The sequence below is a fragment of the Lissotriton vulgaris genome, chromosome 3_1 (assembly GCF_964263255.1).
Source record: "Lissotriton vulgaris chromosome 3_1, aLisVul1.2, whole genome shotgun sequence".
Taxonomy (NCBI): domain Eukaryota; kingdom Metazoa; phylum Chordata; class Amphibia; order Caudata; family Salamandridae; genus Lissotriton; species Lissotriton vulgaris.
Genome location: NC_141689.1, coordinates 2,018,633,073 through 2,018,658,795, shown reverse-complemented (window position 1 = coordinate 2,018,658,795; position 25,723 = coordinate 2,018,633,073). Strand labels below are relative to the sequence as shown.

Sequence of the window (25,723 nt, the reverse complement as noted above, 5' to 3'; positions counted from 1 at the left end):
TCCTCCCTCTCAGTGAGGGGGTTGCAGCCCGCACCATGACTAGGCTTCATGGTGCGAGGAGGTTCCCCATTGATGAAGCATGCCACCTTTGGTGGGTGAGGGAAACAGTCCTATAAAGGGATGCCTTTCTAGGCTATACTGTAGCCCCATGTAGCCATACCTCTATTTCTAGACCCGAGGGTTCTTGAGTTTTTCATCATCAATTTTCCTAGTAACTTTTTAATAAAGCAACTAATGAGGGATAGTTCGTCTGAAAAAAATATTTGAGATTCCTGGTAATCCGAACTCCTAAGTATTTAATGGTCCTCTTGGACCAGCAAAGCAGGAACATATGGTCTAATTCCTCCACCCCAGTTTCAGGAGAGTTAGGAGTGACAATTTTTTGATTGCATTTTATTTTGAGAGCTGTCGCCAATCTTGTTTCTAACTTCCGCAAGCATTTTCACATAATTAGGGAGCACTGTAGGAGCATTATAATAAGTAGCCACACACTGTTATAGTGTTAAAACTAGGGGATAGGTTTTATACTGGAACCCTTGTCAGTAATGCAAGCTGAGCTCAAAGCTGACTGCATTTCATTAAAGTGTTCTTTCTAATAGTAAAAGCTTTGCATGAATGAACAATTAATACAAGTTTAAAAACTTGCATACATGAATAAAAATATTACATATTGGCCTGATTACAACTTTGGTGGTCTGAGCGGGCCGCCATACCAGCGCCCCGCTCCCAGACCACCAAACTCAACTGCCGGCCGACTGCCAGATTACAAGTTGTTTTGTAGTCTGGTGGGTGGTCGGCATCGCAGTGACTTTCAAAATGCATGGCAATGAGAGCGCCACAGCCAGTACCTGCACGGCATGGACAGTGCAGCCCATGCTGTGCAGGTCCTGTGGGGTGCATCCACACAAGGGGCACACATGTGCCCCCCTGCATACATCCCCATGCACGGGGTCAACAGTGGGCCCTGTAGGGTCCCCATTCTTTCCCTTCTGTCATGAAAAGGCTAGCAGTGGGGAAAGTCTTAATATGCTTGGCAGTGCTGCCACGGCACTGCTAAGAATATTGCTTCCCCTAACCACCTCTCAAACGCCAGAGATTGGGGATCTCTGGTGGTTGCAAAGCTCACATGGCGGATCAACCATTGAACTCGTAAGTTGGCGGTCGGACCCTGAGCACCACCATACCTCTATCGCGAGTATGGCAGATCTATGGCCGCCGTACTCTAAATCAGACGCTTAGTTGCAAACAATCCTTTCACAGATCCCTTCTTTGATACTGTGAATATGCGGCCAAAGGGTTTGTGCAGCATGGAGTTAGGACTACTTGTCCAGTGGACAAAATAAACATGACAACTTTTTGTCCTTGACCCAAAAAAAATAAATGTCCTGGGTATCGAGCAAATAGAGTTTCAAACACCTGCCTCTGACAATATCTGTTGAATACCTCCGTAAGGATATCTCATATTACATTACATACCATACCTGGTTGAGTGTTTTAAGGACCCTACCGAAGGTAACTAACAAGGCTATGAAATTAATGCACTTTTTCCCTTGAGCCTCGATTATGGCTTACTGCTAGTCTCTTACTGGCCACATACACTGACAACTGTTCTCTGCACCACAGACTTCTGCAAATGAAAATATTTGGGAAATACTTATGTTACTTGGAAAAAAAATCCCATATTATTGTATGTTCTTCACAAATGCAGTGGGTGATCATTTATTTGTTTTAGTTCCAATGTGCCACCGTGACTGCCGTATTTCATGTGATGGGTTTATGTTACTTCAATGTACAATTTTTACATTTAGTTTAAAAAAGTGTGTACAAAAGTCTGTGCATACCGTACCTTAGTAGATCTGCAGCATTTTTTTCTACCTTGTAAAAGCCCAATGCCTGCCAGACACTGTAGGGATGGCTAAAATTATGTCCAAGCAACATAAAATGCATTGTCCAGAACCTTAAAAATACATTATATGTGCAATAGGGAGAAAATAATTTGTACATGGCACAAGATGAATAGTGCTTTTTTAAAGGTGTTATTATAGCAGGACACCAAGTGTCTACACTTGTACAAAAAAACTCATGTAAATACTATAAACATCTATTCAATTCCCACATTATCGGCTCATGTATCTAAAATTGGTTAAATATTTCTTTACTTTACTGGGCCACACAAATGGTGGTGCTCAAGGATTAGGTATTCGGGTCTTAGGACGGCTCTGCATTTAAGCTGGAGAGGCTGTCCTGGGGACGGTGAGTTACAGGTGGTACTGAACGATGCAGCCAAGCTGATCTTTAGGCTGCCAAGACTGTCCCACGCCTCTCCTCTGCTGTACAAATTGCACTGGCTTTCCATCAATCAAAGATCTAAATGTAAGGGTCTCTGCATTGCCCATAAAGCAATCTACATTAAGGGACGCCTGAAGAACTATGTTCCGGGGAGCATATTGCGGTGTTCTGAGACCTGCCGCTTGGCCACTCCAAGATGCAATACTGCATCTAAAGAGGGCAGAGCCTTTTCCGTCTTGCTTCCACAACTATGGAACCAACTGCCCGATCACCTGCGCAAGAAACCCGGCACTTCACCTATTCAGGAAACAGCTTAAGACGTTCCTGTTTAGGGAGGCCCTGGACACGGTTTACCAGGCCTTACTGTGCGGCTATGCACCCGTTGACAAACTCTGGCAACTCTCTCATAAGCGCTTAGAGACTCGCCAGTGATTAGTACTAAATAAGAATCAATTAACATTAACATAACATTTACCAGGGGGTACTGTACAAAGCCAGGTCTTACCTGGACCGGAAACAAGCATCTTGGGACCGGTTTCGGAGTAACACCCCACATCATCCAGGCTAGCTTGAATCCAGTGGAAAAGTGAGCAAGAGATGATGGACGGAGCGCTGAAACATTTCAGACACTCACCCCCATTCGCAGATCTGGGTTGAATCCATCATCTTTCTTTAGCTCACTTTGCCACCCCAGTTCTGACCCAGCCACATCCAATATGACAGCAGTAATGTGTGGCAAGAGACCACAAGAGTGCGAGTGGGTGCATGGGAAACAGCCTTTACACCGCGGCTCAAACCACGCTGTGCCTTAACACCTTAGCCCTCTATTGGATCACATGCAAGCCCACTGTCTTTTGATGAGTTAAAAACTCAAAGAAAACACCACGTCGCTCCATACTTTTGTTAAGTATTCTGGACTATTACTACAAAGTTTTCTATTACTTCAATGGCTGTGAAGACACCTTCGTTATTAAATAAAATGGATACGAGTATCTTCGACCTGAGTTTTTTCAGAATTCTTTTATTTATTACATACAGTGCTGAAAAAATCCACAAATGTATTGGGCGAATTTGATTTCTTTGTAATGTATTTATCTTAGCATAAGAATCTTATTGTGTAATTCTATTTAAGTGCCTTATTCTTGCATTGCACTTTACGTGAGCTTTTAAAATAGTTGGAAGGGAACTCTGTGTTGTGGGTTTATTGGCTCAGTAGGTGTTACTGAGTTGTTTTTTATGTATGTATGGCTTATTCAGCTTTTAACCGAATATAAGAAGTTTTGAATTGATTTTGAACTGGGCGAGTCGCCTTTTGGCGGGCTTCTGATATTAAGATTGCTAACTTTATGAAATTACAAGATTATATGACTGTATTAACTTCAAAATGACTCAAACTAGTACATTTTACTGCATGTGCATTTCACATACAGAGCTATGCAATTTTACTACTATGCTAACATACCGCAGAGCTGCTAGTATAACATTGGGCCTTGGGTTGAATGTATCATGGTCGGTGCCCTACGAGCACTAATGTATCATAGAGGCCATCAACCAAATGGAGTGAAAACACAGATTTGTTTACTTGATGCACTTTGCCCGATTGATAAAGCACGCTGGGTGGATGGTTAAATCTGGATGTCCAAATTGTGAAAGAGTTAGTCTCTTTTATCAGGCTAAGATAACTCAAACTGACTTTTCCATTCATCAACGGGGGACATAATAAAGCGGTGCGGGAGCACAGATCGCTTAGGATATGGACTACAGCAGTCTCTTACCTATGTGCGTGTACAAAATCGATCTGTAAAATCAGTTTCGGGCGTAAAGAGATATGATTCAGATATTTCAGAACTTTAAGTGCCATCTAATAATTAACTACAATCCTTTTTCACACCCAACTGTGTCAGCACCTCGAGCGGCAGACGGCAAGGAGATTGCAATTACATGGAATCATTTCAAGTTGTTATACTGGAAGCCTTGCATTTTATACTTTCCTCTTCAACTGAAGCCTAGGAAAGACACATGCGACGTTGGAGGGAGCATGTACCTGTATGCGCACACCGCACGTGCACACAGAATGGCGCAGGTGCCACTTTATTAATTCTTTTATTTACCAATCCAAGAACCCAGACAGCACTTGGAGAAGTAAAGAAAAAAAGATTTTTTTTTCTTGCCCTTAAAGAAAAAAAAAAAGTCGTTTCAAGTCGTGGAAGGTAAAAACTCGTTTTATCAAAAAGATTGTTAGGAAGCTATGCTCCTTGGGAGAGATAGGCTCTGAAAAACAAGGGTCCTTAGCTTATCAGAATCAACAAGAACATACTAATATAGGCCATAATAGGAGACTATATTTGCCTCTGCCCAGCCGGGCAGGGTATTTATTTCAAAAGATAAGAAGGTGATACTGGTTAGAAGGCACAATCCTGGTTCATTCTGCACAGTCATACATTCCGGTTGAGTCAATCGCTGATTAAGAGAAGCATTATTACACAACCCACCATTATCATTCAGGAGCAAAATATAAGTAGAAATTAACACAGCCCTAAAAACTGCTATTGTATCTTCTGAGGAATCAAAATCATCGCGATAATCAAAAATAGAATCGACACTGGTATCTACAAAACCTTTGGTTTGTATTTGAAAACCCTCATAGACATCCTGGTTTTATCGTTGCGGTGTATCTTTTATCCGCCCCCTCAGGAGTCATGGCGTATTCATAGGGTAGTCGATTAACGTGCTGGATGCCTGCCTCACCCGAGGCTACCTCCGGTATAGGTAGAAGTGTCCAGAGATACTGGAAAAGTAAAAAATGGGATAAAAAAGTGTCTCACCTAAGAATTTATTTATTAGGAAAAAGAAGGGTAGGCACTATTGTTAAAAGAAAGTGCGATATGATGGTAATCGTGTTACTGGATTACTGCATGTCTTGAAAATGCAGTAATCCATTCCAGTCATGCAAAGAATCAATCACACCTCCATTTCCTCAACTATACAGTTATACACACCTTACTTATTCAAACATATTCTAACACATATTTACTCTCTTATACAATCACTGATACAAGTTTTCAATGATCCATGCAGCCACTCACACATTCACTGGCTCTTATACACAGTAATTTATATATGTCAACTCTCACATGTACTGTGTTTTACATATGTACTTACTTTGACATACAGCACTGAGATATCCATTCACTCACCAATACACTCATACACACAGTCAACCACGCATACAGCTATTTCCACATGCAGTTTTGAACCCATACATCTAGTGAATCAACTGCTCACACATCTATGCACAGAGTTATACACCTCCCAGCCACCCACACACATACTCAGTCTACCATACAAATACTTGGGCAACCAATCAATAACCCATATAGTTACTCATATAGCTACTGATTAACACATGCAGCAGTTTACAGAACAACAGACATAATGATGCACAAATTAAGACAGTTTAGTCACTAACCCATGTACTCAGTGAGACACATTTAATCACTCTCTCATACAGTCAGTCATGCACCTACTAAAGCCTTCATCCAGACACTTACACATCCACTCATTCTTCAATATGTAAGACATATTTTAACTTTACAGAAACATACAGTCACTGGATGATGTCATCAGTGATGTCATCAGTGATGTCACTTACCATGTCATGGATGATGTAATATGTGACATCATCAGCAGTGGATTGCGGGTGCGCGATATATAGTTAGTGCAACTAACTATATATGCGAATTTCAATGGTTTTGTGCGAGTAAAATAAGGTTTTGTAAATGCTAATCCCCAACTATATATGGTCTATAACCTATGGTTTTTTCAGTGAATTTTTATGGTTTTGTAAATGCTAATTCCTAACTATATATGGTCTATAACCTATGGTTTTTTCAGTGAATTTCAATGGTTTTTTAATAGTAAATATTATTGCGTTACAACATTCAAGACATCTACAGAAGAGATGGTGTGCACTTCCCCGATGAAGGGAATAGAATATTCGTCCTTTATTTAAAAGTGTGCATTGGAACATACTTGTAGGTACCTAAATTAGCGACAGAACCCAATAGCTCTTTTCAGAGCTAACCTACCTCTGATTATTCAAAACGTTTATCTTTTTCTTACTTTTTTTTTTTCACCAAAGTACGCTCCCTGGTTCGCTTACCGGTGCGCGTTCCGGGCGCTCCCCCCGCGAAATTTTTACATTTTTTTAAAAATTATTTTTGCATGTATCAGCATCCTAATCCCCCCTCCGAAAACCTAGAGGGTCACAAAGTGTCTACCGTGCCCCCTTCTACCCATTCCGAACATTGTTTGTCCTCCATCTTGTGTCTCAATTCTACCAATACTCAAAATGGAGGACTCCCGTAACGCTGCCGGTTCGCGTACCGGGGAGCGCACCGGTAAGCGCTCGATAAAAAAAGGTGGGAAAGTAATTTACAGAAAAACCACTACAGACACTTTCATCAAATATAGAATAGCCCCTACTACATAGCAGTCCCTACCATTTCCCCAAATTTGATGGAATTCCATTGAGAAAATTATGCTGTAAGCCTCACTAAATATCCTGAGGTAAATTACCTAACAAAAACACTTATGAAGTGTTAAAATTGACAACCAATCAAAATTCTACTTTCAATATCTTCTATTATTTCATGACATTTGATTGGTTATGTACCTGAATATATATAAAGAAAGAGAGAGAAACACAGCCATTTTGACTACTACTTCCTGAAGTACATATTAAGTGCATTTCAACTGAGAACTTAAACTTCTATTTGAAATGTAAGATGTTATTTTAAAAACTGAAGTATGTTCTGTACTTTAAGTTAATTAGGAAAACATTTTCTGATAGTTATATATTATCCCTCTGTAATACTTATAGAATAAGATAGACTTCTCTGTTTTAGTTATGGATGGAGTTAGGCTTGTCTTGTATAATTAAGAATTGACTTAGACTTTATCACATACATTTTTTGATATTTCTACTTCCAGTCTGATACCATACACTGCCCAAAGAAAAAATCACTGTTTAAAAAACCAAACTACCTGTCTGTACTTAAACCCAACAGTGCCCTATCTGTACTGATATATTTTTTTTAAATTCATTTTACAGCACAAAAATGGAAGGAGAGAAAAAAATAAAGTGGAAATTGTTGCAGAATGCAACCAAGATACAGAAAATGAATCAGAATTCTTTGATGAATCACTGGACATAGAACTTCTGCAATGTGTTGAATCTGTGGATTTCCTAATTGAAAATGAGACAAATTCTGACAAAGAATTATTAGAAGTTCTTTTTAATTTTGAAAACAAATCAGAAAAATAAATTTATATATAATAATTCAAAAATTGTTTGAGACATTATTCATTTTTATATGTATTTTTTAAACTAGTAGCAAATTGATTATAATGTAAAATTAGACTTTAAATATACTGTGCAACTTTAAGTTTGCTCATAGTTACTTCCTTTCTTCCACTATATCATCTCCAATGTGTATTTAACATCTCTTTATCATCTCCTGCCTCCATGGTGTTTCTGCTTTCCTGACAGACTACGCTATGAATTCCATATACCACAATAACTTCTGAAACAACATGCAAGATATCTACAAAGGAAACAATGTATTTTTATTTTTAGACTCTGCATTGGTACCTACATGTTGGTACTTAAATAAATTTAAATTTTTTTTAAAAAAGAACAATCAATAAACATACAATATTTGAACATTCTTTCATCCTATTTTCCCAATATTACGCTTCCCGGACTGCTTCCCGGTGCGCGTACAGAGCGCTCCCCCCGCAAAAAAAAAACGATATAAAAATTATTATTTTTTAACCCCGCGAGGCCCTTTTAAAGCCCCCTCATCAAACCTAGGGGGTCAGGGAGGATGTACTCTGCCCCCTTAAGCTCATGTCCCCCTTTGTTTTTGCCACATCTTTTGTCTCGATCCTACCGAGACACAAGATGGCGGCCGCTCCGGACTGTTTCGAATGTTGACAGACACCCGACAGCCAATCAGCTTCGCTTCGCGAAGTTCCGTTACGCAACAGGTACGCGAACCGGGGCGCTAACCGGAGCGCTGTCACAGATATATCTGTTTTTAAAAACGTTAATTTCTCAAAATCCACTGGAGCACATATATTGAGACATAGCAAAGGCACATCGGGCAAACCATATCTACAATTTTGCCAAGTTTCGTGTAAATCCATTCAGCCGTTCGAGCTAAAACGGATTCCAACCGCCCTATGGAAAAATGAATTGGAAAAACGCGTTTTGGGACCCCCCTTTTTTCTCGCCCCCCCCCTTGACGAAACCCCCCCAAATTTTCAGGGGCTGCCCAGAAACAAAATGTGCCATTTTCCTGAAAATTTCAGCCAATTCCGTCCACAAACGCCAAAGTTATTCAACATAGAATTTTCAAAAATCCCATAGGAAAAAAATCCTAACTATATATACACCTACTGGCGACCGCCAGTAGGTACTATATATATATATATATATATATATATATATATATATATATATATATATATATATATATATATATATATATATATATATATATATATATATATATAGTACCTACTGGCGGTCGCCAGTAGGTGTATATATAGTTAGAATTTTCAAAAGTTACATAGAGAAAAAATCCTATGTCTAATAACTTTGGTGTTTGTGGACGGAATCGGCTGAAATTTTCAGGAAAATGGCACATCTCGTTTCTGAGCAGCCCCTGAAAATTTGGGGGGGTTCCGTCAAGGGGGGGGCGAGAAAAAAGGGGGGTCCAAAAGCGTTTTTCCCATTCATTTTTCCATAGGGCCTTTGGCCTCACTTTTAGCTCGAACGGCTGAATGGATTTGCACAAAACTTGGCAAAATTGTAGGGACTGTTAGCCCGATGTGCCTTTGCTGGGTCTCAATATATGTGCTCCAGTGGATTTCGAGAAATTAACGTTTAAAAAAACAGATATATCTGTGACAGCGTCCTGGATAGCGCTCCAGATCGCGTACTTTTCGCGTAACGGAGCTTTGCGAAGCGAAGCTGATTGGCTCTCCGGTGTCTGTCAACATTCTAAACAGTCCGGTGCGGCCGCCATCTTGTCTCTCGGTAGGATCGAGAGACAAGAGGAGGAGAAAAACGAAGGGGGAATTTAATGAAAGGGGGCAAGGTAGACTCCTCTTGACCCCCTAGGAATGATGTTGGGGTTATTAAAGGGTCTCGTGGGGCAAATAAAAAAAAAATATTTTTCGCGGTAGAAGCGCTTCTCGGTTCGCGAACCGGGTCGCAAACTGGTAGCGAAACGGGAATTCGCCATTTTGTGTTTCGATTTAATTAAATTACTAGATGGTGGAAAAGCAATGTGAGTATTGGGTATAAGGGGGTATGGGAGACTTATCCTGACCCCCTATGTTTTCTGAGGGTGGTTGAGGAGGCTCATATATGTTGATACTTGTCTTCCAGCGGTTGCGCGTGAGCGTTTTTTTTTTTTTTTTGCCGCTTGACTTCTGGTAACGTTCGATTCGAAGGAAATTAGGAAGTGTTGATAGCCATTTTGACACTGCGAGTAAATATATTGTTAAAAATAATTGTTATAAATTAATCCGTATTGATAAACATTGTCTGCGCCATCTTGCCTTTTTTCCAATGCCACACTTTTGTCGTGCACGGCAGCCATTTTAGATGCCTTGACCAGACCCACTCTCTGCACGCCGCCGATCCTCAGCATGGCTCCCCACCCTCGCAAGCATCTCCCCCACGCACTGGTCACCCCCGCTCTTTCTCTCATGCATGGGCCATAAACTTCCCCCCATCTGCGCTGCTCTTCCCTGAGTATCAAACCCTGTGCCCGCCCGACACCTCCCTTTCACCCTATTCACTACCGCACCCTCTGACACTCCTCTTCCTCTGTGTCTGATTGTCCAGGCCGGTCCCAGGCTATCACGTAGCCCTGCGGATGTAGTTTATGGCCCCAACTGTAAATAATCACCCCTGTTCAAAGGAGTTACAGTAGATCAAGGTCGCCACCTCATGAGATCCGTCACACCACACGCGTTCCTACTATCTGATAACGATCCTGTATTGTGATTGGGGAGGGGATTCTCACTGTAAGGGTGTGTGGGACCGAGCCTGAAGCGGAAGATTCCAGGGATGCCTTTTTGTACATCAAAGTCTTCACAATTATGTGTCACATTAAAAATATATAGCACTCCAACAAAGTTGTTGGATTATAACACTTTAATAACTTATAAATATATACAACGCTCCAACAAAGTAAACACGTTAAAAAAAACTTTTTAAACAACTATTTACATGACATTGCTTTAACCAGGATAGACAAAGAAATGACACAGTGATGTAAAAGTTTCTGAAAGAAATGCTAAGAACGTCCCATGTGAAAGTGAATTTTATCTGGCAATTTTTTTCTTTTCCTTCTCATGAAAAGAAAGTTAATGCCAGGTTCGTGACCTGCCTCATCTGCAAAAAAAAAACTCTCGATAGGGACCGAAAAAAAATATAGCTATGGTATTCATACCATGCATTGGCACATGGAGAGGTGGCATCCTCTTAATTATTCTAAAGCACAACTTCGAGATTTGGTGGATAATCCCCGACCGGCAAAAACATCCACCAATGACTTAGCAATAAGTGAGTCAGAGGCAAGGGAAACGGTCCCAAATCTGTAAAAGAACTTTAGGCAGATGAGATTGACTTGTGTAGCATGTGGAAAATTAATTTCATGCGGAGAGATGAGTATTACTTTAATAAATAGATCATATGAAAATCATCAATGTCCAAAACGTCCTAGAAAGTATTTTTTGACATTTTTGAGGAAGAGAGATAACCTACAGTGGTACGGGATCGTTTCGTTCGTACTAGGGGGGCCAGGTGACATTCGTTCGGGGTGGCTTAGGGGCATTTAAAACAACTTCCTTGATACAGGTAGCATATAAAGTAGAGGCTAAATACCAAGATCTTTATCGATTGCTTTATGCTGTACAAAAATGAAAAACACACAACAAACCTGGACCATTCATATTTTCAATGTTTCTGCGTACTATACTTTTTAACCCTTTACTAATTGAGCTGCTTCATTTCACCTGCTTTAAAAAAAAAAAAAAAAAAAAAAAAAAAATCGGAAACAGTGGCCATTTATTCGAAACTTACCAATCTACGCATTACAACTACGTTTGCTTTTTCAAAAACCTTTAATAAAAATGTTGGTGCCCAAATACGGGCTTACAACCCCGTGGGCCGGCCACGGAGCAGGCTGGAACTGTAAATGGGGGGGGAGGGAGGGGGGGGGGGTATTTATTTGTGGAAAACATAACAGAGAGTCAGTGGTCGTTGATTTCATAGTAAAAAGTGCGACAAGTGCAACAAAATCATATCAATAATTCATTGTGAGCAAGTACCAAAAGTGACGAAAATTCAAACCTTCAATAATAAATACAGTAATCAATGATGCATTAGAACTTAATATCAATTCATTGTTGGATCGTGTAATCAGTACCCGTCCCATGTCAATTCATTGTTCGAACGTATAATCAATACCCATCCTGGATCAAATCATTGTCCGAACATATAATCAGTCTTATCTCATATCAATTCATGTGCTAAAAACTGCATACATATCTCATGATATCAAGGCTGAGTAATCGGGGCACAACAAGGAGTTGAGAGTTTCATTTGTACCGGCGCCATTTTGGGTGAGGTCAGGAAGGTCCAAGTATAGTCAAAATGTCTCCACCAACTCGTGGTTGGACCGGGACCTCTTTCGGCAGTCCAAAAGTTTTCGTTGAAGGGTAGCAGAGGGGACTGCCGACATGAACCATCAGTCAAAGTGGGGTGGGAGGCAACAATCTCTCCTACCGGGTCATACTGTCCCACCGGAACTGATCAAGTTGGTAGTCTTGCAGGATTTTGGTGATTTCAAGACTGAGGCCGGCGCCGGCATGAGCGCGGCGACGTCCCGCGGCTACGTCGTGGTCGTTCCGTGGGTGATCATGGCAGTCATTTCTCATCGGGGGTCGGGGGCCCCCGTGGCTCTTATAGAATCTTCAAAGTTGAAGAGAACGTTTCTGGACGCAGGAAACTAAAAGCGTCGTTGCACCGCAACAGTGGACGAGACCCCCGCTGGGTGAGCGGAGCATCATTGCCTCGCAATAGTGGACGAGACCTTTTGTCGGGTGAGTGCAGCGCCGCTGCATCGCAAGAGTGGAGGAACCCTTTTGTTGGGTGAGTGGAGCGTTGGGGGTGCAGCTGAGGGGCCCCCAACTGTGGGGGTGGGAGAGGCTCGTTCGCGCCACCTCTCCCTCCCAGCGCACCCCACGCCGACACCTGGCGTTGATATCCGTGATGTCCGGACCAGGCGATAAGAGGAGGGGGGGGGTCGGAGGCAGAGGCAAGACATCCCCCCCCGTGGCCTGCAGGGCGCCGCTTCAGGCCCGAACGGGGAGCTCATATCAAGCACACGTGGGAAGCGGGTCAGCGAGCCAGTCTAGAAGAACACCCTCCGGCCTTGTTGACTGAAACTTCATGGACTCACGCCAGGAATTCAAGGCAGCGAGCACGTCGCCAAGTGTAGGAAAACCTTTACAGTATTCAGCAAACGTGCCGACACCTGGCGTTGATATTCGTGATGTCCGGACCAGGCGATAAGAGGGGGGGGGGGGGGGGGGGGGGTCGGAGGCAGAGGCAAGACATCCCCCCCCCCCGTGGCCTGCAAGGCGGCAGAAGAAGGGAATCGGGAGACCAGTACATTTTGGGCCATCCACCCCACGGCTGATGGCTGTTAGCCGGGCCCCGCCCTGCACGTGTCGAGGCCTCATCTTCCGGATGGGCGTAACCGTGGGCCTGTTGCACTTCGGGAGTTTCCGGAATGGGGGTAGGTATCTGCTGATTTGTATCTATTTCATGTTACCGTTAATGGGCGTGGCGGGCGGTGGGACAGACATGCTTGGAGCAGTGGGGGGGTGGCGTAGCCTAGCTACCTTGTGGCTGCCGTAACGTCAAGCTTGCCTTTTTTCACCACTTCCATGTTTCTTATTTCTAGCGAAGTCAAAAACTTATCAGTGGCCTACTGATTTTGTTCGATTTCCTTTTCAAGTGTGTTTCATGTTAAAGTTTCTGTTTATTAGGATACAGTGATTACTTCGTATTTTACATATGTCTTCTTTATTAGGGGTACTCTCCGGTTGAGCCAGATGATGTACCTCTAATAAATGGTCCGGGTGGAACTAGTTTCTCAATCAGTGGGGAGTAGATGGGCATGACAGATTACAACGGGGGACAAAGGTCCGCATTACCCACCCTTCACTACTTGCAAAGACTAGACAGAATATTTCTATTCCACGTTATTTGTAAACAGAGAATACCTCGAAAGAACTATTCCTTGAACAATAAATGTCCAGCCAATCAATCAATCAGTGGGGAGAAAAACAGGCATGACGGATTACCACGGGGGACACAAGTCCGCATTACCTATCCTTCACTATCTGCAAAGGGAGACAGAATATTCCTATTCTTCTCTGTTTGTAGACAGGGTCCGATTATTGCTCATTGAGATATTCCCTGTGACAGGGGATATCTCAAAGAACAATAATCGATAAAAAATTAGTAGGATTATAACACTTTAATAACTTATAAATATATACATCGCAACAAAAACAGTAAATACCTTAAAACATTTTTTATTAAAACAGAAGCAAAAATGACAACTAACATTAGTGATATCCTGGGCGGGTGATGGAACTGGGATTGTTAATGGAAAAAGATCTACAGAGAAAGGTATTGGTGAATTATACTTCTCCGGAAATTTAAAACTCACAAATGTTTTATTTGTGTAATCGTTTCAGGTCAAACGGATTGTGGGACAATGTTCAGAATGGAAGAGTCACCAAAAGGCAAAAAGTTCCGCTTGACCCCGGGAGCCGGCCGCCTATGTCGGGTGCGATCTCAGGCTACACCAGGGCAACAAGACTTGGGGAGGGGGTCGGAGCCAAGCGTCTTCTCCGAGTCCGCGCCATCACACCGCCCCTCGGGGGCCTCCGTCAAGCGGTTTAGGGAGGTACCGTATCACATTGTTTTCAAATGCAGTCAGGTCCACAAACGGCCCCCACTTACTTTGAGAATAGTGAAGCTGCAGCAGGTGCAAATAAGGTTTAGACAGTGTTACAAGCGCTGCTCAGAACTCTGAACTATGGCACCCAACATCCAGGACTTATGCCATTTGTGCTAGGCAGTGACATCGAAGCAACTCAGGGACCAAAACCATGAACGAACACTCATGTATGAAAATCTTACTATTGATGCTTGATTGAGGCCAAGGAGATCAGAGTGCATGAGTCTCATGCTCGATCGATTGAGCTAGCCGGATCGGGCAAATAAAAGTATAAAATAGTTATGTAAATAGTTATTTAATAAAATGTTTTACCCTGTTACTTTGCTGGTGTGTTGTATATATTTATAATATTTGCATAGGGTTTGTCGTTATTTTGGGTGGGGTGGGTGGCGGAGCCGAGCTGTCTTGCGGCCATCATCGTGTGGAGCTCAGTTCATCTCACTAGTTTCGTATTTCTCATGAAGGGTTGTGCCTAATGTTTCTATTTTAGCGAGTTCAAAAAGAGATCCCATTAGTGGCCTACTGATTTTGCTCGATTATTTTTTTTTTACACGATTTTTCACTATCTGCAAAGACTAAACAGAGTATTGCGACTCTGTGCTTGTTTGTAAATAGAGAATGAACCAAAGAGAACCAATTCTAAAACAGTAAATGCTTGGATAACAATCAATCAAATGGAGAGAGAAGCAGGCACGACGGATTACAACGGGGGCAAAGGCCTGCGTTAACTACCCTTCACTATCTGCAAAGAGAGAGTACTGCTAAGAGAAAAGCGCGGGGGGGGGGCAGCGTTCAAAGTACATCAGCGTGCATAGACACGATAATGTTTTTACCTATCACGTACTTGACATTTGACAACTTTTGATATTTGCTATTAAAAAACCATTGAAATTCACTGAAAAAACCATAGGTTTTAGGCCATATATAGTTAGGGATTAGCATTTACAAAACCTTAATTTACTCGCACAAAACCATAGAAATCCGCATATATAGTTAGATGCAATAACTATATATCGCGCACCCGCAGTCCACTGCTGATGATGTCACATATTACATCATTCATGACATGGTCAGTGACATCACTGATGACATCACTGATGACAACATCCAGTGATTGTATGTTTCTGTAGAGTTAAAATATGTCTTACATATTGAAGAATGAGTGGATGTATAAGTGTCTGGATGAAGGATTTAGTAGGTGCATGACTGACTGTATGAGTGAGTGATTAAATGTGTCTCACTGAGTGCATGGGTAAGTGACTAAACTGTCTTAATTTGTGCATCATTATGTCTGTTGTTCTGTAAACTGCTGCATGTGTTAATTAGTAGCTATATGAGTAACTATAAGGGTTATTGATTGGTTGCCCAAGTATTTGTATGGGAGAGTGAGTGTGTGTGTGTGGATGGCTGGGAGGTGTGTGACTCTGTGCATAGATGTGTGAGCAGTTGATTCACTAGATGTATGGGTTCAAAAGTGCATGTGGAATCAACTGTATGGGCTGTTGACTGTGTGCATGAGTGTATTGGTGAGTGAATGGATATCTCAGTGCTACATGTCAAAGTAAGTACATATGTAAAACACAGTACATGTGAGAGTTGACATATATAAATTACTGTGTATAAGAGCCAGTGAATGTGTGAGTGGCTGCATGGATCATTGAAAACTTGTATCAGTGGTTGTATAAGAGAGTAAATATGTGTTAGAATATGTTTGAATAAGTAAGGTGTGTATAACTGTATAGTTGAGGAAATGGAGGTGTGATTGATTCTTTGCATGACTGACTAGGTGTGTGAGTAACTCCATGGATGAGTGACAGTCTGTGAGTGTCTGTTTACTCTGAGTATATCTAAGGTTATTTTAGAGTCTGAAGAGGTTCATCGTATTATCACATGATTGATGTCATCAGTGATGTGATCAGTAATGTCATTTGAGATGTCATCAGTGATGTCATCAGTGATGTTATCAGTGATGTCATTTGAGATATCAGTGATGTTATCAGTGATGTCATTTGAGTTGTAATCAGTGATGTCATTTGAGTTGTCATCAGTGATGTCATTTGAGTTGTCATCAGTGATGTCATCAGTGATGTCACTGACCATGTCATGAATGATGTAATATGTGATATCATCAGCAGTGGATTGCGGGTGCGCGATATATAGTTATTGCATCTAACTATATATGCGAATTTCTATGGTTTTGTGCGAGTAAATTAAGGTTTTGTAAATGCTAATCCCTAACTATATATGGCCTAAAACCTATGGTTTTTTCAGTGAATATATATATATATATATATATATATATATATATATATATATATTCCACCAGCTCAACCCCCCACCTTAGAAAAATGGCTCACAACCACAAACTCAAACTTCAACTGTCACTTTGAGGTAGTCTCGCACACTAATCTATGTGCCTTCACAAGGGTATTCCAACTATTGATTCCAAATGAAAACGTGTGTCTCTGAACCCCAGTGTTAATCAAATACTGGCTGTCCCCAATACTTCTGCAACACGCCACCTTACCCACTACCAAATCTCAAGGACCTGATTACTGCAATGTGAAAGAATCTCTGAAAAAACACATGCAGTCTTCCTCTGCAGTAGCAGCAACAACCACATTTCCACCAGCAGCCCAAATGACCACTTCTCTCAGATCAGTAATTATTCTCCAATAACACATGTCCTACCCACATTTCGTACTACAAAGCTACTCTGCTTGGAGGAGGCTTGGGCCTGGGATGCCTTATTCGAGGAGTTGAGATCTGAAGGGCTCCTGCCCGGTGGAGGCTTCTTTCCTTCACCTACCCAGGGAACTGCTTCGCAGAAGCATTTTCCTGAACTATGCCCTGCAGCTCCATCCACATCTCCTCTTCCCCTCCTCGATTGGGGATACAAGCTGTTTTTTTATGGGCCTCCTGCGGAAACGCTGTTTCTGCCCGAACTGGACCCCCTCCCCGCTGCGGCTACCCCCTCCCGCTTTCCTGTCTCCTCCTTACCACCGTGAGAGGGGTTCCACCAGTCCATCACATAATGGGTTTTCTAAATGTAAAGAAAGATTATGGATGACCTATTGGTGGCCGGGGATGGACAGGCAAGTTGAGCGAGTGATATGTGAATGTGTTGCATGTTCCTTAAGTGATAGGTCTAAAATTACTTGTGTTCAACCGATGGTCTTGAGAAGACGACCTTCTGGGCCTTTGCAAGATATTGCTTTAGATATATTGGGTCCTATCGCCAATAATGGTACTCAAACCTTTGTTTTAGCGGTCATAGACATGTTTTCTCGGTAGCCAGAAGTTTTCTTCTTATCCAGCATTGACTCTAAACACATTATTAAATCTGTGAAAGAGTTGTTTTCAAGAGAAGGGATTCCAATGTCATTATTGACAGATAATGGAGTGCAGTTGGTTTCTGAGGAAAGGAAAACATTTTCTCTTATCTAAAGGGGTCATCCATAAAACTTGTTCTCTCTATCATCCCGAGGCAAACAGTATGAATGAGAGATTTAATTGAGTGATTAAAGATGCTATATCTCTTGCTAAGTCTTTGTCTCTTGACTGGAAATCTGAGGTAATGAGGAAAATTGAAGAATATAGATTAACTCCTCATTGTTGTTATAATAAAAAGGATGAGGAGAATGCTAAAGCGAGGAAGAGTTATTTTGATGTAAAAAAAAAGTGTGAAAACGACCAAGGTTAAGGTTGGAGACTTACAGCCAGATTCATGAAGCCGAAATCGGCTCGCAAAGGGCCAGATTCTCAGAACCTGGCCCTTTGCGAGCGCTATTTTTGTATTTGGGATTCATCATCCCAAATGCAAAAATCGCAATTCGAAAAATCGCTAAATTGTGAAATTGCGAATAATTGCATTTAAGGAATCTCAATTTGAGATTCCTTAAATGCAATTTATGAACCATTTCAAAATTGCGAATTCGCAATCTGGGGCCGCTATTTACTGCGAAGTGTAACTACGTGGTAAATAGCGAAAACTTAGAAAAATGCACTTAAGTGCATTTTTCTAAGTTGTATGTCACACACACACATGTCCTTTGGACATGTGTGTGCGCAACAACTGTGTACATTACAATTTCAGGGGTGCTACAGGGTGTCCTTTGGACTCCCTGGCACCCTTGAAATCGCATCCTTATTTGTGAATCGCTATTTGCTAATCGCAAATAAGGAATGACTCCCCATTCATTCCTATGAGCCTTTAGGCCCATAGGAATGAATGGGGAGTCATTCCTTATTTGCGATAAGCAATTCACGAATTGCAAATAAGGAAGCTGTAGAAATCGCAATAAATATTGCGATTTCTACATGAATCCCTTTTTGCGAATCTTTAATAGCGATTCCTTAATATTCGCTATTAAGGACTCGCAAAACATGACAATGATGAATCTGGGGGTTAGTCATGTTAAAACGTCCAGGTTTAATGGGAAAGTCTCTTTCAAAATTCATTAAACCAATTAAGGTCATAAAAGTGTTCAGAAATGCGGTCAAAACTCAAGATCACCGGATTTGGAATTTGAATAGAGTTGTTGTAGTCAAGGGCAAAATAGACAATAACTTGAGTAAAAATATGAATGGTCCAAATAGTCTTCATTCTGAATTGGGTTCAGGTGGTGGAATTAGAGCTTCTACAAGAGTTTGTAAAAGACAATCATATCTTTCTGAATATGTATAAATTTTTGAATATACGACGTTGAATATAGATTGAATATAGACGTTTCACAAAAACTGTTTGCCAGGCTGTTGCTGAACCGCCTGCTGGATTGGATGACGGAATCCGATATCCCGAGTCCCTTCCAAGCGGGCTTTAGGGAGAAGGTCTCAACTATAGATCTGGTCTTTCGGCTTGTCCTCATCTTTTGGAAAACGGTGCAGTTGGAGGGCGGCAGCCTCTACACTGTATTCGTGGACCTGAGGGCGGCCTTCGACCTGGTCCCCCGCAAAAAGCTCTGGGAGGTGTTGGCCAAACTGGGTGTCCCTGAGGGTTTACTGGAGATGATTGTTCGTCTTCATAGTGCCAATTTTGCGCAGGTGAGGTGTGGCAAGGTGGGAGCACTGTCAAATAGGTTCCCCGTTGGCAGGGGGGTAAGACAGGGTTGTGTGCTTGCACCGACCCTGTTTTGCCTCTACGTCAACGGGGTTATCTCTCACCTAAACGGGGTTGCCAACTCCGATGCCCCCAAGCTGGCCGGCGCCAGGGTGCCGGCGATCATGTTCGCCGACGACACCCTGCAGCTTTCAAAGTCTGCAACGGGCATCCAGCGCGTTCTTGACGGCTTTGCGGACTTCTGCGGGGTTCACGGCCTAGAAATTAACACCTTAAAGACCAAATTCATGGTCTTTAATCCCCCGCTGAAATTCCGCTTTTGCCCTAAAATCGGACAGAGCAGACTTGAGAGGGTGAAAACTTTCGAATACCTAGGAGTCATGTTAAACGATAGATTGTCCTGGAGTACGCATCAGGAGAAAGCGCTCCTTAAATTGACCCAATTTTCGGGGGGTATTATGAATCTCCTGGGCAACAACAAATCATCCATTCGGCCCATAGGTCCACCTATACAGATCTACAAGGTACAGGCAAGGGGGGCTGCCATGTATGGGAGTGAACTTTGGGATCATGCAGGAACACAAGACCTGGTAAAAGAGGAGAATACATTCATTCGGAGAGTTGTAGGACTTCCTCCCAGTACGCCACTTGTCCCGTTAAGGCTGGACCTAGGGTTGCGGCCACTAGATGAAGATCTGGCTTATCGTCCTCTGGCTTACTGGCGCAGGTTGTGGGCAACTCCCGAATTGACCAGCTACAGACAGGGATTACAGGAGGTGCTCGCTATGCCCAATGCAGGGAAAATTAAGTGGCTCAAATTCATCAAATCAGAGTTGGAGGGTCTGGCACTCCAGAAGATGTGGTCTGATCCTCTAACCACCTGCCCACTTTTTCCCAAAAAGAAATTAGCTAAGGCATACCACGATAGTAAATTAACGGAACTCCTAAACCATCAAAAACCTGGCTCATTGACCAACTCTTTTCTATGTATTAAGGATACTTACAGCTTTGCACCAGTTCTAGATAAACTGTATCCTCCCTATTTGCAGTGGAGGCATGGGTCCCTCACCCTTCGAGCTTTCACAAGCAAGTGGAGCTAACAATCAGTCAGCTTGTGTCCAGCCTGCAGAATGTCCGATGAGTCTGAACTCCATATACTCTTTTTTTTCCCGGCCTACAGTAAGATTCACAAGAAATGGATAGTCCCCCTATGCAGAAACTTGGGATTCGTAAGGTGTTTGGTTGCCTTCAGAGTTCTGAAATCAAATCTGTCGGACCACAATGTTTTTGCAGTGGCCAAATATTTGGGTGCCATTTGGTTTCTGAGAAGAAAATGCCTCAAGGCTGGCCACTGATCCTAACGTACCAAGGACAGATATTGTACCAAGAAACTCTGTTTTTATTGACAATGGATGATTTTATAAAGCATATATTCTTACTTTTTATTAATTTCATGAATGTTATAAATGTCTTTTATGGTGAAAAATTTTACCGAAATAAAGATTTATGAAATGAAATGTATAAATTATTTTAATGCTTACGTGGTTACAATTAAAACACCATTTTATCTTTCTGAATATGTACAAATTATTCCAGTTCATGTACAAATGATTCCAATATTTTCTTAAGTGTATTAGTTAATTCGTTTATTAAGGAAGGGAGGTGTGTGATATTCGGTGAATGACTTCCTTCTACTTAGAAGTTTAATATGTCATGTTATAATGTTTAGAGTATGAAGTCAGGACGTTCTATGTGAAGCTTTGGAAGTAAACTAGGTCAGTTATTCCAGACCTGACCTGCTAGTTGATAGAAGAGATTCTTTATGCATTAAACTTAAGAAGAAACCTACCAACCTGTCTTCAGACTTTAATTGGACTTATTTCAATGGGCTACCCTTGATCTCTGCAACAAGACTTCTAGCGCTGGGATAGTTATCTGGTATTATTATTATATTATTATTAAGACTTCAGCCTCTCAATAGTCCATCTGAAGTGATCATGTCTCTGGTGCCTCCTCTGTGACTACAGGTCTGCCATGACCCAGTATAAAGGATTTCGTTAACTCTATAGATTACCTTGATCTATACCTTCTGATCCGCATGGAAACATGGTTCAGTGAAACTTTGCAATCCCTTATAGATCTCCTTCTCACTTTGCGCTACACCAACATTTGTCTAGAAAGAGAAGAAAGAACAAGACTCAAATAAAAACCCTAAACTGTAAACTAATTTCCACAGAAAGCATTTCAACATTTCAATGCATGTTGGTTGAAAGTAAATCAACCCCCTTGCTCACCACCAGGCGCAACATAATTCACCACACTCCTGCAAAATAAATTCTCTGTTGAATAATGTATGGAACATGTCGCTTAGATGCAATCTACCAATAATATATTTATAGTGACTTAACCTGCACTGGGGCAAGTACACAAACAGATTTGTCTCTCAATTTCCTCCTTTTGAAAGGCAATGACTTCATTCAACACTGACAAATGTGTCTTCCTCAATAGTTGATTCCTGGATCTCTGAGGACACCAATCTCTATCGAGATACCACATACCTTGAATGTCATAACACATTATGACCAAAATCTCAGTATTTTACCATCTGAAAAATTACTGTGAGAAGAACAACAATGACCCAGATGTACTGAGCCTTCTAAATTGGGGTTCTCCTAAGTTGGTTCTAGAGGGTCGAATCCATGCCAGATTTTTTTAGATAAGATAAGTTTTCCCACCACAATATAGAAGTTAAACAACTCAAGTATTTCAGCAACATGAAGGACATCATCAATGATCTTGCTCTCCTTAGGCAGAATTTTTTTTTATATGAAACAAAATGTTGTTCCCGGCAGAGCTCAATGACGATCAGACCAATGTAATCCATCTAGCAGCACCACCTACTTGCAGATCAACTAGTGTCCTGCTTTACAGGCAAATCCCTCATATATACCAAACAATCTGATATGATATTCACTCAAGTTCTTCAGCATCTTTCCTTTTTCAAACCCACCACTTCGTAAATAATCAGAGGAAAACCTTTGGATGCTTCAGACTAGTGGCACATAGTTAGTCTTGTATACCACTGCAAGCTGTGAAAAAAATGGGTTTAAAATGATTAAAAATGGACGAATTGTAAATTGCAAAAACGACTTGAGTCAAAATCTGCGTAACTTAACTCATCCCATCACAGTAAATAATCATGACAAAAAGTCAGCTCTACCACCTCCATATCATTAGGAGCAAGTGAAAAATAAATTGGACTACCAATCTGAACAGCCTAATCTAACCCTACTCTTAATAGTTGCACAATTTCAGCACTGTTTTCTGTTCAGCCTCATTACCATTTGTTATACAGTCATTAAACTTTGTGCTCATCTTTACTGTTACGTTAGAGGTATAATCTTACCCCTACAAATTGGGTAAAGGAAGAAAGGGAGACTGGATAAGCAAACAAAAAAAGGAAGGAAGAAAAGGAGAAGATAAAAGAAAAAGAAAAACAGAAAAGAATGGAGACGAGAAATGAAGAAAGTGATAAAGGAAGCAGCAGAAAGATAGAAAAAAGAAAGAAAAAGAAAGAAGCAGGAAAACAAGAAAGGATGAAACAAAGATAAAGTTCAAGAAAGAAATAAAGTAAAAAATAAAGACAAGGGGAATGAAAAAAGGAAAGCAGAAAAATAAATAAAAAAGGGAAAAAAACAACAGCAGAAAACATGGAATGAGACAAAAACACAATATCGACTGGATGAAAGACTAGGCAGAAAGGAAAATAAAGAAGAATAAGTACAGAAAAGGGAAATGAGGAAGAAAAAAAGAAGAGTAGAAGAAAGAAAGAAACAAAAGAAAAACAGAAATACGGAAGAAAGAAACTGAAATGAGATATGTAGTGGTGGAAAAGTTGTTAATAGAGAAAAAGTTGATGCCGATTTATGTGAACGAGATTTTGTGAAGTCTATGTGAATCCTGTCTCGCAAATACATAGTCAGGCCCCAGATTTCTAACTGACAGGTCATAGGTGGGGTGACACGTAGCCGGCAGACATGCACGGACAGGAAACCTTTGAACAATCCCACAGATTGGCGCAGCAACACTACAATGGTCAAGGGAGTTTGGCCCCAATAAAGCACACATAAAGCGGAGGGTGTGTACATGCGCTCCTAAAACACCATAAAGTCAGATGCCACATAAGTTAGAAACATATAGCCAATCAGAGCACACACAGTGATCACATGCTCGCTGGGCCAGACATCTGGACTTGTAACCCACTGGCCGCATTGTGTCCATGCAAGGTCGAAGCCCATCTGTATTATCCATTAGACGATTATTTATTACTCTAAAGGCAGCAACTTACATTCCTCACCATACAAATTTCGCCAGAAATATTATAGTGCCTACGATAATCTGTATTTAAGACAGCCACAGATCGACTGTTGACAGTCCTTATACCCTAAGCCTGTAAACGATCTCCCGGCCGCAGTGTTTCATTAAACGAACTGTTCCTGTTTTGCCAAACGCCTCTTGTCCTTTCAAGGTATTTCATGTTAAAGCAAAAAGGTGAAAAAAGAAAAAATAGAAAGAAAAACAGCAAGAAAAAGAAAAGAAGAATGAAAAAGAAGGGCAAGGCAGAAGTAAAGAAATAACGGCATAGAAAGAATGAGAAAGAAGAGGAAGCACAAAAGAGGAGAAAAAATTAATCAAGATAGAAAAAAGGATGGAAAGAAAAGGAAAAAAGAAAAAGAGCAAAGGAAGGGGAGTAGAGAAAGAAAAGAAAAAAATAAGGAAATACAGAACATTTTCATAATAGGATAAGCTGCACTGTGAACTTCCCAGGCATCACGTAATGCGTTGCACAATGTTTCAAGGTGCTGCCTTTGCAAAAGGGCAGCTGCATACCTTCAAACCAGCTGACAATTATGTGCGAGCTACTCGGAGGCAGGCAGCGAGCTACTGGTAGCTCACTATCAACCTGTTGGAGATCCCTGGTCTAAGGAATGTACCTAGCAAAAACAGTAGGAACTCTAAAACATGCGTATTATACATACGTTTGTTTTCTTTCGTTACTGATGTAGTGGTGCCTATTAGCACATCATGGTCTCTGGTAGGGGGCAGGATCACCTTATGGAAACATTGTTCCTTCACGGCGAAACCGCACCGTATTACCTACTCGTTACCCCTCCGGACCGCATAAGGTGATCCTGCCCCCTACAAGAGACCATGATGTGCTAATAGGCACCACTACATCAGTATCGAAAGAATACAAAAGTATGTATAACACGCATGTTTTAGAGTTAACAGCGTTTGAATGTTTTTTAATAACTTTACACACCCTAATTAGGGACTCATAGTAGTGGCAAATACAGGGCAGGTCCCTGTATGGTCCTGATGAAAAGCCTGGGGAGCTTGAAACATTATGGCCGCACACTGATTTAGCCCTGACTAAAGGTTAAATAGCAGTGTCACCCCCTTTTTAATATACCAATCTAGGAACTAAATAAATTTGTTGAGGCCCACTAGCACGGTATTTTTAAAATCACTCACATCCACTCTATCACTATCTCACTTACACCACACATAGTCTTTCACAATTAAAGTGCTCCTGCGTAGATCGCTAGTCGCAGCACGCCCCTTTTCGTAGAGAACTGGGATGGCCCCAATGATGAAGCATGTCACTGTGGGGAAACCCCGGTGAGTGAGGGGACACTAGAAAGAAATTTTTATTTCTTTTTGGTCTGTACTGACAAAATTTGATCAGTGACCATAATACAAGCTAGGTCTCTGAATCCAGTACATTGGGTTCCTACTGTTTTTACTAAGTTCATTTGGAGACCGACCTAGCTTAACCTCTTCGCCGCTAATGACAAGGGTAACTCGTCATGGACTTTCCATTGATTTCAATGGAAATTACATAAAAGAAGTAAAATAGCCTTAGCAGTAAAGGGGTTAATTTATCCTCCTTCTCCTTCCACCCTTTCTACTAAGGAATGTACCAACAGTCCAGCAGGACGAAGCAGGCAAAATGGCCCTCCCAGTAGACTGGATTGTCGAGTCAGTAGTGCCTGGTGAAAATGTGTACAGACGGTCATGTAGGAAACTGGCAGATGTCCAGCACCAGAAAACCTCTCACAAACACTGTTGTTACAGCCTTGGCTCTTGTGGAATGTGCACTTGATGTAAGAGTAGTGAGCCCTCTTTGGGTCCAACCAGTGAAGCCTCTACTCCTCCTTAGAGATATGTGGTGGTGAGAAAAAAATGAGGAGGT

General features: G+C 41.5%; 1 protein-coding gene across 3 annotated transcripts in view; it reads right to left on the bottom strand.

The window, feature by feature from the left end:
- Positions 1-25,723, bottom strand: part of SNX25 (sorting nexin 25) — a 1,510,914-nt gene that overhangs the window by 1,259,524 nt on the left and 225,667 nt on the right. Inside the window, exon 2 of one of the 3 annotated variants that reach the window (XM_086962504.1) lies at positions 21,554-21,640. The exons of the other annotated variants lie outside the window; for them this stretch is intronic. Within the exon in view, the coding sequence (XP_086818630.1) occupies positions 21,554-21,640 (87 nt within the window). The remainder of the gene's footprint in view (positions 1-21,553; positions 21,641-25,723) is intronic. 3 annotated transcript variants of the gene reach the window in all.